Here is a 13,669-nt window from a genome sequence, read left to right as displayed (position 1 = left end):
TGAACATCACACGGGGTGGGGTGAGGGTGGGGTGGGACTGAACATCACACGGGATGGGGTGAGGGTGGGGTGGGACTGAACATCACACGGGGGGGTGAGGGTGGGACTGAACAGCACACGGGGTGGGGTGAGGGTGGGGTGGGACTGAACATCACACGGGGGGGGTGAGGGGTCTGGGACTGAACATCACACGGGGGGGGTGAGGGGTCTGGGACTGAACATCACACGGGGGGGGGGTGAGGGTGGGGTGGGACTGAACATCACACGGGATGGGGTGAGGGTGGGGTGGGACTGAACATCACACGGGGTGGGGTGAGGGTGGGGTGGGACTGAACATCACACGGGTGGGGTGAGGGTGGGGTGGGACTGAACATCACATGGGGGGGTGAGGGGTGGGACGGGACTGAACATCACACGGGATGGGGTGAGGGTGGGGTGGGACTGAACATCACACGGGGAGGGGTGAGGGTGGGACGGGACTGAACATCACACGAGGGGGTGAGGGTGGGACTGAACATCACACGGGGTGGGGTGAGGGTGGGGTGGGATTGAACATCACAAGGGGTGGGGTGAGGGTGGGGTGGGACTGAACATCACACGGGGTGAGGGTGGGGTGGGACTGAACATCACACGGGGTGGGGTGAGGGTGGGGTGGGACTGAACATCACACGGGATGGGGTGAGGGTGGGGTGGGACTGAACATCACACGGGATGGGGTGAGGGTGGGGTGGGACTGAACATCACACGGGGGGGGGTGAGGGTGGGGTGGGATTGAACATCACAAGGGGTGGGGTGAGGGTGGGGTGGGACTGAACATCACACGGGGTGAGGGTGGGGTGGGACTGAACATCACACGGGGTGGGGTGAGGGTGGGGTGGGACTGAACATCACACGGGATGGGGTGAGGGTGGGGTGGGACTGAACATCACACGGGATGGGGTGAGGGTGGGGTGGGACTGAACATCACACGGGGGGGGGGTGAGGGTGGGGTGGGACTGAACATCACACGGGATGGGGTGAGGGTGGGGTGGGACTGAACATCACACGGGGTGGGGTGAGGGTGGGGTGGGACTGAACATCACACGGGTGGGGTGAGGGTGGGGTGGGACTGAACATCACATGGGGGGGTGAGGGGTGGGACGGGACTGAACATCACACGGGATGGGGTGAGGGTGGGGTGGGACTGAACATCACACGGGGAGGGGTGAGGGTGGGACGGGACTGAACATCACACGAGGGGGTGAGGGTGGGACTGAACATCACACGGGGTGGGGTGAGGGTGGGGTGGGATTGAACATCACAAGGGGTGGGGTGAGGGTGGGGTGGGACTGAACATCACACGGGGTGAGGGTGGGGTGGGACTGAACATCACACGGGGTGGGGTGAGGGTGGGGTGGGACTGAACATCACACGGGATGGGGTGAGGGTGGGGTGGGACTGAACATCACACGGGATGGGGTGAGGGTGGGGTGGGACTGAACATCACACGGGGGGGGGTGAGGGTGGGGTGGGACTGAACATCACACGGGATGGGGTGAGGGTGGGGTGGGACTGAACATCACACGGGGTGGGGTGAGGGTGGGGTGGGACTGAACATCACACGGGGGGGGTGAGGGTGGGGTGGGACTGAACATCACACGGGGGGGGTGAGGGGTCTGGGACTGAACATCACACCGGGGGGGTGAGGGGTCTGGGACTGAACATCACACGGGATGGGGTGAGGGTGGGGTGGGACTGAACATCACATGGGGTGGGGTGAGGGTGGGGTGGGACTGAACATCACACGGGGTGGGGTGAGGGGTGGGACTGAACATCACACGGGGTGGGGTGAGGGGTCTGGGACTGAACATCACACGGGTGGGGTGAGGGTGGGGTGGGACTGAACATCACATGGGGGGGTGAGGGGTGGGACGGGACTGAACATCACACGGGATGGGGTGAGGGTGGGGTGGGACTGAACATCACACGGGGAGGGGTGAGGGTGGGACGGGACTGAACATCACACGAGGGTGTGAGGGTGGGACTGAACATCACACGGGGTGGGGTGAGGGGTCTGGGACTGAACATCACACGGGTGGGGTGAGGGTGGGGTGGGACTGAACATCACATGGGGGGGTGAGGGGTGGGACGGGACTGAACATCACACGGGATGGGGTGAGGGTGGGGTGGGACTGAACATCACACGGGGAGGGGTGAGGGTGGGACGGGACTGAACATCACACGAGGGGGTGAGGGTGGGACTGAACATCACACGGGGTGGGGTGAGGGTGGGGTGGGATTGAACATCACAAGGGGTGGGGTGAGGGTGGGGTGGGACTGAACATCACACGGGGTGAGGGTGGGGTGGGACTGAACATCACACGGGGTGGGGTGAGGGTGGGGTGGGACTGAACATCACACGGGATGGGGTGAGGGTGGGGTGGGACTGAACATCACACGGGATGGGGTGAGGGTGGGGTGGGACTGAACATCACACGGGGGGGGGTGAGGGTGGGGTGGGACTGAACATCACACGGGATGGGGTGAGGGTGGGGTGGGACTGAACATCACACGGGGTGGGGTGAGGGTGGGGTGGGACTGAACATCACACGGGGGGGGTGAGGGGTCTGGGACTGAACATCACACCGGGGGGGTGAGGGGTCTGGGACTGAACATCACACGGGATGGGGTGAGGGTGGGGTGGGACTGAACATCACATGGGGTGGGGTGAGGGTGGGGTGGGACTGAACATCACACGGGGTGGGGTGAGGGGTGGGACTGAACATCACACGGGGTGGGGTGAGGGGTCTGGGACTGAACATCACACGGGTGGGGTGAGGGTGGGGTGGGACTGAACATCACATGGGGGGGTGAGGGGTGGGACGGGACTGAACATCACACGGGATGGGGTGAGGGTGGGGTGGGACTGAACATCACACGGGGAGGGGTGAGGGTGGGACGGGACTGAACATCACACGAGGGTGTGAGGGTGGGACTGAACATCACACGGGGTGGGGTGAGGGGTCTGGGACTGAACATCACACGGGTGGGGTGAGGGTGGGGTGGGACTGAACATCACATGGGGGGGTGAGGGGTGGGACGGGACTGAACATCACACGGGATGGGGTGAGGGTGGGGTGGGACTGAACATCACACGGGGAGGGGTGAGGGTGGGACGGGACTGAACATCACACGAGGGGGTGAGGGTGGGACTGAACATCACACGGGGTGGGGTGAGGGTGGGGTGGGATTGAACATCACAAGGGGTGGGGTGAGGGTGGGGTGGGACTGAACATCACACGGGGTGAGGGTGGGGTGGGACTGAACATCACACGGGGTGGGGTGAGGGTGGGGTGGGACTGAACATCACACGGGGTGGGGTGAGGGTGGGGTGGGACTGAACATCACACGGGGTGAGGGTGGGGTGGGATTGAACATCACACGGTGGGGGTGAGGGTGGGGTGGAACTGAACATCACAAGGGGGGGTGAGGGGTCTGGGACTGAACATCACACGGGGTGGGGTGAGGGGTCTGGGACTGAACATCACACGGGGTGGGGTGAGGGTGGGTCTGGGACTGAACATCACACGAGGGGGTGAGGGTGGGTCTGGGACTGAACATCACACGGGATGGGGTGAGGGTGGGGTGGGACTGAACATCACATGGGGGGGTGAGGGTGGGGTGGGACTGAACATCACACGGGGTGGGGTGAGGGTGGGGTGGGACTGAACATCACACGGTGGGGGTGAGGGTGGGGTGGGACTGAACATCACACGGGGTGGGGTGAGGGTGGGGTGGGACTGAACATCACACGGGGTGGGGTGAGGGTGGGGTGGGACTGAACATCACACGGGGTGAGGGTGGGGTGGGATTGAACATCACACGGTGGGGGTGAGGGTGGGGTGGGACTGAACATCACACGGGGTGGGGTGAGGGTGGGGTGGGACTGAACATCACACGGGGTGAGGGTGGGGTGGGATTGAACATCACACGGTGGGGGTGAGGGTGGGGTGGGACTGAACATCACAAGGGGTGGGGTGAGGGTGGGGTGGGACTGAACATCACACGGGGGGGTGAGGGGTGGGACTGAACATCACACGGGGTGGGGTGAGGGTGGGGTGGGACTGAACATCACACGGGATGGGGTGAGGGTGGGGTGGGACTGAACATCACACGGGATGGGGTGAGGGTGGGGTGGGACTGAACATCACACGGGGTGGGGTGAGGGTGGGGTGGGACTGAACATCACACGGGATGGGGTGAGGGTGGGGAGGGACTGAACATCACACGTGATGGGGTGAGGGTGGGGTGGGACTGAACATCACACGGGGGTGTGAGGGTGGGGTGGGACTGAACATCACATGGGGGGGGTGAGGGTGGGGTGGGACTGAACATCACACGGGATGGGGTGAGGGTGGGGTGGGACTGAACATCACATGGGGTGGGGTGAGGGTGGGGTGGGACTGAACATCACACGGGGTGGGGTGAGGGTGGGACTGAACATCACACGGGGTGGGGTGAGGGTGGGGTGGGACTGAACATCACACGGGGGGGTGAGGGGTCTGGGACTGAACATCACACGGGGGGGTGAGGGGTGGGACTGAACATCACACGGGGGGGTGAGGGTGGGGTGGGACTGAACATCACACGGGATGGGGTGAGGGTGGGGTGGGACTGAACATCACACGGGGGGGTGAGGGTGGGGTGGGACTGAACATCACACGGGGTGGGGTGAGGGTGGGTCTGGGACTGAACATCACACGGGATGGGGTGAGGGTGGGGTGGGACTGAACATCACACGGGGGGGGTGAGGGTGGGGTGGGACTGAACATCACAAGGGGTGGGGTGAGGGTGGGGTGGGACTGAACATCACACGGGATGGGGTGAGGGTGGGGTGGGACTGAACATCACACGGGGGGGTGAGGGTGGGACTGAACATCACACGGGGGGGGTGAGGGTGGGGTGGGACTGAACATCACACGGGGGGGTGAGGGGTCTGGGACTGAACATCACACGGGGGGGTGAGGGGTGGGACTGAACATCACACGGGGGGGTGAGGGTGGGGTGGGACTGAACATCACACGGGATGGGGTGAGGGTGGGGTGGGACTGAACATCACACAGGGGGGTGAGGGTGGGGTGGGACTGAACATCACACGGGGTGGGGTGAGGGTGGGTCTGGGACTGAACATCACACGGGATGGGGTGAGGGTGGGGTGGGACTGAACATCACACGGGATGGGGTGAGGGTGGGGTGGGACTGAACATCACACGGGGGGGTGAGGGTGGGGTGGGACTGAACATCACACGGGGTGGGGTGAGGGTGGGTCTGGGACTGAACATCACATGGGATGGGGTGAGGGTGGGGTGGGACTGAACATCACACGGGATGGGGTGAGGGTGGGGTGGGACTGAACATCACACGGGATGGGGTGAGGGTGGGGTGGGACTGAACATCACACGGGATGGGGTGAGGGTGGGGTGGGACTGAACATCACACGGGATGGGGTGAGGGTGGGGTGGGACTGAACATCACACGGGATGGGGTGAGGGTGGGGTGGGACTGAACATCACACGGGATGGGGTGAGGGTGGGTCTTAACACGGCAGAATAGGAGAGTAGCAAAATTTAGAAATTTTGCTGTTTTCTAACTTCCCTAGCCATGGATTCCAGTGTTTTCCTAATTGCTAACGTTAGACTAACCAGCCTATGGTTTCTCACTGTCTGTCTCCTTCCTTTCTCAAATTAGGGTGTGAGGGTGCCAGTTTTGCATTTAGCTGGGGCACCCTGTCTCACTGCCACCATTCTCCAGGAAGCTTCCAGCCCTGTTGTCTGGTTGATTGCTTCAATTGTCTCCCTTTCGGTTCCTGGATTGTCTATACTTTATTTGGATGATTTTGCAGTCTTATATCAGGAGGGAAACACAAAATACTTGTTGGAAGTCTCTCCATTTCCTTCTTTCCTTGTATTAAATCCCCACACTCTTGCTCTTAAGGAAGAAATACTGACTGGTGCTGCTTATCCCTTTCAATCTTTTTAAAAATAATTCTCTATTGATTTCTTCTAAGCCATCGCTAATTCTTGCAGAACTATATACTTCTCCTTCAGCCTGATCCTATTTTTACCTTAATCACTTTGCCATTTGTTTCTTGGTAGAACGTTATGAAATATTTCCTTAAAAACCTGCTTCTCCCTGTCTGCTCAGTCTGTGGAAGGGTCGGGGGAGGCCGGTGGGGGGGAGAGCAGCTGGAAGTCGTGGGGATTGGGGTGTTGGGGAGAGCCTTGGGGTGGGAGGGAATAGAGTGAGGGTGGGTGTGGGAGTGAAGGAGCTGGAGGGCAGAGGGGCTGTGATTTTGGAGGGAGGAGGAGGGAAGCTCCAGATATGTGGTTCAGGTTGCAAGCCTGGTTATTGTAAGTAAGCCTGACAAAATCTGTCTTGTCACTGTATCTGAGAGTTGCAGCCCCTCCTGTTGTGACGTGTCAATTCCAGGGCCGTGGTTTAGGTCCAGGAGGTATTAGACAGGCCCTTGCCTCTCACTGCCGTCTCCTCTACCCCTCAGTTCCGTTGCTGTGGGAGCAACAACTCACTGGACTGGAATGACAGCGTTTGGGTGAAATCTTCCAACGCCGGGGGTCGTGTCGTTCCTGACAGCTGTTGCAAGACGAGAACCACCGGCTGTGGCAAGAGAGACCACCCATCCAATATCTACAAGGTGGAGGTCAGTACTGCAGCAGTGTGAATCCATCGTTGTCCGCGGCAGAGCTCAGCACCGTCGGGACACGCTGCTGGCGACCGACACTGCGCGTTCACTGGTGATTGGCATCAACCCCCGATTGCGTCCAGCTGTTGCTTCAAAGCTTCATGTGTGCCCACACAACTCTGAGATTCGTCTTCTCCAGATAGTCATGAAACAAAGACCTTCGGAGGGAAACCTAAACCCACCCCACCCCCGTACAAAACGGAACAGGAACATTGAAACTCCTCCAAAAAACAACTCCTCCTCACACAAAAAACCAACAAAACAGCCCAAGCACCCTCCCCTCACAGAACAAAACAAAAAGAACAGGTGATTAAAGAAACACAGAATATAAAAATCATGTCTGAAGAAATTCCACAGTCCATAAAGCACAATGGTCCAATCCATTAACACAAAACCACAATATCACCGACATTCATTGAAAGAGAGGGACACCACACGAGGCGGAGAGGCCTTCACGGTGATAGGCCACTCACAGACTCCTTCCCCCCTACCGCAGCAAGTCACAGAGTGATAGATCACTCATAGACTCCTTCCCCCCTACCGCAGCAAGACACACAGTGATAGGCCACTCACAGACTCCTTCCCCCCTATCGCAGCAAGTCACACAGTGATAGATCACTCACAGGCTCCTTCCCCCCTACCGCAGCAAGTCACACAGTGATAGATCACTCACAGACTCCTTCCCCCCTACCGCAGCAAGTCACACAGTGATAGATCACTCACAGACTCCTTCCCCCCTACCGCAGCAAGTCACACAGTGATAGATCACTCACAGACTCCTTCCCCCCTACCGCAGCAAGTGACACAGTGATAGGCCACTCACAGGCTCCTTCCCCCCTACCGCAGCAAGTCACACAGTGATAGATCACTCACAGGCTCCTTCCCCCCTACCGCAGCAAGTCACACAGTGATAGATCACTCACAGACTCCTTCCCCCCTACCGCAGCAAGTGACACAGTGATAGGCCACTCACAGGCTCCTTCCCCCCTACCGCAGCAAGTCACACAGTGATAGATCACTCACAGGCTCCTTCCCCCCTACCGCAGCAAGTCACACAGTGATAGATCACTCACAGACTCCTCTCCGGCAGTGATCCGAAGGCAGGCAGGCGGTGTTGAAGCTCTCCCTCGCCGTGGGTTGGTGCCCAGCTGTTTGGTGTTTACTGACATCCAGCTGTTGGCTGTGGACTGCTGAATAGCTGTCGATTGTACAGTCTCTTTGCTTCAGTTGGACTCTCTCTGTCGAACCTGCCCTTGCAACTTTACCCTGTTATTGCAGGAGAAGCCTCCCGTTGTGGTAAGGAGATACGTGCCTATGAATGTCCCAACCTGGCCCTGAATCATTCCTTATTTCCTCTTGGATTCTCTTAGATAGGCTTCCGCTGGCCCTGGTCGGAGCTGACAACCCATTGCCCTTGTTCTGCCTCTCGTTTTTCACAATCCACCTCACATCTTGCTCTTGTACCAGCAGCCTTCTGTCCCTGGAAGGAGAGCTTCTTTGAGACCTGTGATTTGGGAGGCTAGGACAGCTCTCTCCAACACAGCATTGCCCCTGCTCTGATGAGAGTGCCCCCCCCCCCCCGACCCCCCGAACCCACACTGGGACTTGTTGTCACAGGGCTGTGTTCTCTTCCAGGGGGGCTGTATCACCAAGCTGGAGGGATTCATCATGGCGCACCTGAAGATCATCGGGGCAGTGGGAATCGGCATTGCCTGTGTCCAGGTAGGGACGCGGCTGGTGGGTGCTGGCGCTGGTGACGGGGGTGGGCAGGTGATGCATGAGTGCCTGCAGGAGCTCATCTGATGCACCAGTGCTGCACGGCTCTGACACTATGGAGTTGAGTATTACAGACATGCATGGCACGGGTCTGTGCTTGTTCTGCACTGAGTGTAATGGACACGGTCTCAGGGGTCTGTCTGAGTGTAATGGACACGGTCTCAGGGCTCTGTCTGAGTGTAATGGACACGGTCTCAGGGATCTGTCTGAGTGTGACGGACACGGTCTCACGGGTCTGTCTGAGTGTGACGGACACGGTCTCAGGGATCTGTCCGAGTGTAATGGACACAGTCTCACGGGTCTGTCTCTGTGACGGACACGGTCTCAGGGGTCTGTCCGAGTGTAATGGACACGGTCTCAGGGATCTGTCCGAGTGTAATGGACACAGTCTCACGGGTCTGTCTGAGTGTGACGGACACGGTCTCACGGGTCTGTCTCTGTGACGGACACGGTCTCACGGGTCTGTCTGAGTGTAATGGACACGGTCTCAGGGCTCTGTCTGAGTGTAATGGACACGGTCTCAGGGCTCTGTCTGAGTGTGATGGACACGGTCTCACGGGTCTGTCTGAGTGTGACGGACACGGTCTCACGGGTCTGTCTGAGTGTGACGGACACGGTCTCAGGGGTCTGTCTGAGTGTGACGGACACGGTCTCACGGGTCTGTCTGAGTGTAATGGACATGGTCTTAGGGGTCTGTCTGAGTATGACGGACACGGTCTCACGGGTCTGTCTGAGTATGACGGACACGGTCTCAGGGGTCTGTCCGAGTGTAATGGACACGGTCTCAGGGGTCTGTCTGAGTGTGACGGACACGGTCTCAGGGATCTGTCTGAGTGTGATGGACACGGTCTCACGGGTCTGTCTGAGTGTGACGGACACGGTCTCAGGGATCTGTCTGAGTGTAATGGATACGGTCTCACGGGTCTGTCTGAGTGTGATGGACACAGTCTCATGGGTCTGTCTGAGTGTAATGGACACGGTCTCAGGGATCTGTCTGAGTGTGATGGACACGGTCTCAGGGGTCTGTCTGAGTGTAATGGACACGGTCTCAGCGATCTGTCTGTGTGTAATGGACACGGTCTCGGGGATCTGTCTGAGTGTGATGGACACGGTCTCACGGGTCTGCCTCTGTGACGGACACGGTCTCAGGGGTCTGTCTGAGTGTAATGGACACGGTCTCACGGGTCTGTCTCTGTGACGGACACGGTCTCAGGGGTCTGTCTGAGTGTAATGGACACGGTCTCACGGGTCTGTCTCTGTGACGGACACGGTCTCAGGGGTCTGTCTGAGTGTAATGGACACGGTCTCACGGGTCTGTCTCTGTGACGGACACGGTCTCACGGGTCTGTCTGAGTGTAATGGACACGGTCTCACGGGTCTGTCTGAGTGTAACGGACACGGTCTCACAGGTCTGTCTGAGTGTAACGGACACGGTCTCACGGGTCTGTCTGAGTGTGACGGACACGGTCTCACGGGTCTGTCTGAGTGTGACGGACACGGTCTCAGGGATCTGTCTGAGTGTGATGGACACGGTCTCAGGGGTCTGTCTGAGTGTGATGGACACGGTCTCAGGGGTCTGTCTGAGTGTAATGGACACGGTCTCACGGGTCTGTCTGAGTGTGACGGACACGGTCTCAGGGATCTGTCTGAGTGTGATGGACACGGTCTCACGGGTCTGTCTGAGTGTAATGGACACGGTCTCAGGGATCTGTCTGAGTGTGATGGACACGGTCTCACGGGTCTGTCTGAGTGTGATGGACACGGTCTCACGGGTCTGTCTGAGTGTAATGGACACGGTCTCAGGGATCTGTCTGAGTGTGATGGACACGGTCTCACGGGTCTGTCTGAGTGTAATGGACACGGTCTCAGGGGTCTGTCTGAGTGTAATGGACACGGTCTCAGGGATCTGTCTGAGTGTAATGGACACGGTCTCAGGGATCTGTCTGAGTGTAATGGACACGGTCTCAGGGATCTGTCTGAATGTAATGGACACGGTCTCAGCGATCTGTCTGTGTGTAATGGACACGGTCTCACGGGTCTGTCTGAGTGTGACGGACACGGTCTCAGCGATCTGTCTGAGTGTGACGGACACGGTCTCAGGGATCTGTCTGAGTGTGACGGACACGGTCTCAGGGGTCTGTCTGAGTGTAATGGACACGGTCTCACGGGTCTGTCTGAGTGTAATGGACACGGTCTCAGGGGTCTGTCTGAGTGTAAGAGACACGGTCTCACGGGTCTGTCTGAGTGTAATGGACACAGTCTCACGGGTCTGTCTGAGTGTGATGGACACGGTCTCACGGGTCTGTCTGAGTGTGACGGACACGGTCTCACGGGTCTGTCTGAGTATGACGGACACGGTCTCACGGGTCTGTCTGAGTGTGACGGACACGGTCTCACGGGTCTGTCTGAGTGTAATGGACACGGTCTCACGGGTCTGTCTGAGTGTAATGGACACGGTCTCACGGGTCTGTCTGAGTGTGACGGACACGGTCTCGGGTCTGTCTGAGTGTAATGGACACGGTCTCAGGGGTCTGTCTGAGTGTGACGGACACGGTCTCAGGGGTCTGTCTGAGTGTGACGGACACGGTCTCACGGGTCTGTCTGAGTGTGACGGACACGGTCTCACGGGTCTGTCTGAGTGTCATGGACACGGTCTCACGGGTCTGTCTGAGTGTGACGGACACGGTCTCACGGGTCTGTCTGAGTGTAATGGACACGGTCTCACGGGTCTGTCTGAGTGTAATGGACACGGTCTCACGGGTCTGTCTGAGTGTGACGGACACGGTCTCAGGGGTCTGTCTGAGTGTAATGGATACGGTCTCACGGGTCTGTCTGAGTGTGACGGACACGGTCTCAGGGGTCTGTCTGAGTGTAATGGATACGGTCTCACGGGTCTGTCTGAGTGTGACGGACACGGTCTCAGGGGTCTGTCTGAGTGTAAGGGACACGGTCTCACGGGTCTGTCTGAGTGTGACGGACACGGTCTCACGGGTCTGTCTGAGTGTGACGGACACGGTCTCACGGGTCTGTCTGAGTGTAATGGACACGGTCTCAGGGGTCTGTCTGAGTGTGACGGACACGGTCTCACGGGTCTGTCTGAGTGTGACGGACACGGTCTCACGGGTCTGTCTGAGTGTGACGGACACGGTCTCACGGGTCTGTCTGAGTGTAATGGACACGGTCTCACGGGTCTGTCTGAGTGTGACGGACACGGTCTCACGGGTCTGTCTGAGTGTGACGGACACGGTCTCACGGGTCTGTCTCTGTGACGGACACGGTCTCACGGGTCTGTCTCTGTGACGGACACGGTCTCACGGGTCTGTCTCTGTGACGGACACGGTCTCACGGGTCTGTCTCTGTGACGGACACGGTCTCACGGGTCTGTCTGAGTGTAATGGACACGGTCTCACGGGTCTGTCTGAGTGTGACGGACACGGTCTCAGGGATCTGTCTGAGTGTGACGGACACGGTCTCATGGGTCTGTCTGAGTGTGACGGACACGGTCTCAGGGATCTGTCTGAGTGTGACGGACACGGTCTCATGGGTCTGTCTGAGTGTGACGGACACGGTCTCGGGTCTGACTGAGTGTAATGGACACGGTCTCACGGGTCTGTCCCTGTGTAACGGACACGGTCTCAGGGGTTTGTGGGATGTGGGCACAGCAGAACCATGGGGAGTTGAGAGTCATTTGGGACTCAGAGCTTTGCAGCTGAGCAGATGCGGAGTTAATGTGTGGGAGCAGAAAGGGTGGAGGTGGGGTTTGATGGGGGGATTGGGAGTGTGGGGAGGTGTTGGGAATTGGCGAGGAGGGATTGGAAATTGGCGGGGAGGGATTGGGAATTAGTGGGGAGGGTTTGGGAGTGTGGGGACGGATTGGGAATTGGCGGGGTGGGATTGGGAATTAGTGGGGAGGGATTGGGAGTGTGGGGAGGTGTTGGGAATTGGCGGGGAGGGATTGGGAATTAGTGGGGAGGGATTGGGAATTGGCAGGAGTGTGCATTCTCACTGCTTGCTCCTGTCCACTCTGCAGATTTTCGGGATGATTTTCACCTGCTGTCTGTACCGCAGCCTCAAGGAAGACACACCGTACTAAAGCCCGGGCAAACCTTCCTAAGTTCCTCCCTTCCTAAAACCCAACACACTCCAGCCCCTTGCTCTCCTCCTGCCACTTCTGGCCCCACACTCTCCCTCTGCTTTCCTGGCGCCGGCCCCCTGCCCTGCAGCCATAAGGCACGGTTACGATCGGGACCCAGGATATGAACTGATGGCTCCTCTTCCGGGCTCTGAACTCCTGGGGGTCAAACCCGGCCTTCCCGGAGCGGGCCCCGGGATCCAGGCTACCGATTCCCTCGGGTCACACCGCTTCACCCATGAACTTTTGACCCACCAGGAGTGTCCGTGCCCCCAGAACAGGCCTGGCACTCCCTCCCCACCAGCCGATCCCCGGCCCCTCCTGGGACTGACTCCTGTTGATAGCACAGGTGGGTGGTGGGTGGTCTCGGAGCTCCTGGACGAGCGGGGGAGGGGGCGAAGAAGCGGCAGCTCAGGCTTGCCGTCCCCAGTGAAGCTCAGCCAGGATAGCAACCCTCATGCCAGCAGGCAGAAGGGTGTCAGGCTGCTCTGTGGGCTGGCAGAGGGGATGGGGGGTGGGGGCCACGCTGGCAGAGACCAGTGTGTCACTAACACAGAGCCTAGCTGTAGCACGAGTTGCCTCTGCTGGGAGTGTGGGAGCAGAGAACAGTATGGGCAGTGGAGAGCCTGTAACCCAGCTGTAACAGCATTGCTGCCCACAGGGACAGCTCACTGCCCCCCGCCTTGTATTTTTTTATATATATTTACTGAGGAGAATAAAACCAGATCTAACACTGCCTTGTCTCTCACTCCTTTTGCTGCAGCACACAGGACTCGGCCTGAGTTCAACAGTCAAATCAGGTTGAACATCACTGGCATGTGGCCCGAGATGTGTTGGTTTGTGGCACTCATACATTGTAACACACAGTAATAAAAACTCCAAATCACAATAAAAAGAAAATAGATAATTAGTGCAGAAAGAAGGTCAGAGTGGTGAGGAAATGCTTACAGGCTTGTGGACTGTTCAGAAATCTGATGGAGGACGGGAAGAATCATTGAGTGTGTGTCTTCCTCCTCCCTGAT

At 58.6% G+C, this 13,669-nt stretch overlaps 1 protein-coding gene across 2 annotated transcripts in view; it reads left to right on the top strand.

The window, feature by feature from the left end:
• LOC132397103 (CD151 antigen-like) overlaps positions 1–13,383 on the top strand; it is a 59,189-nt gene extending 45,806 nt beyond the window's left edge. For both annotated transcript variants that reach the window (XM_059975400.1, XM_059975401.1), the window contains exons 6-8: positions 6,539–6,697; positions 8,375–8,461; positions 12,546–13,383. In XM_059975400.1, the coding sequence (XP_059831383.1) occupies positions 6,539–6,697; positions 8,375–8,461; positions 12,546–12,608 (309 nt within the window). In that variant the 3' untranslated portion in view covers positions 12,609–13,383. The remainder of the gene's footprint in view (positions 1–6,538; positions 6,698–8,374; positions 8,462–12,545) is intronic.
• Positions 13,384–13,669: the final 286 nt, after the last annotated feature.

Source organism: Hypanus sabinus, chromosome 7 (assembly GCF_030144855.1).
Source record: "Hypanus sabinus isolate sHypSab1 chromosome 7, sHypSab1.hap1, whole genome shotgun sequence".
Taxonomy (NCBI): Eukaryota; Metazoa; Chordata; class Chondrichthyes; order Myliobatiformes; family Dasyatidae; genus Hypanus; species Hypanus sabinus.
This window is presented reverse-complemented; position numbering and strand designations above follow the sequence as displayed.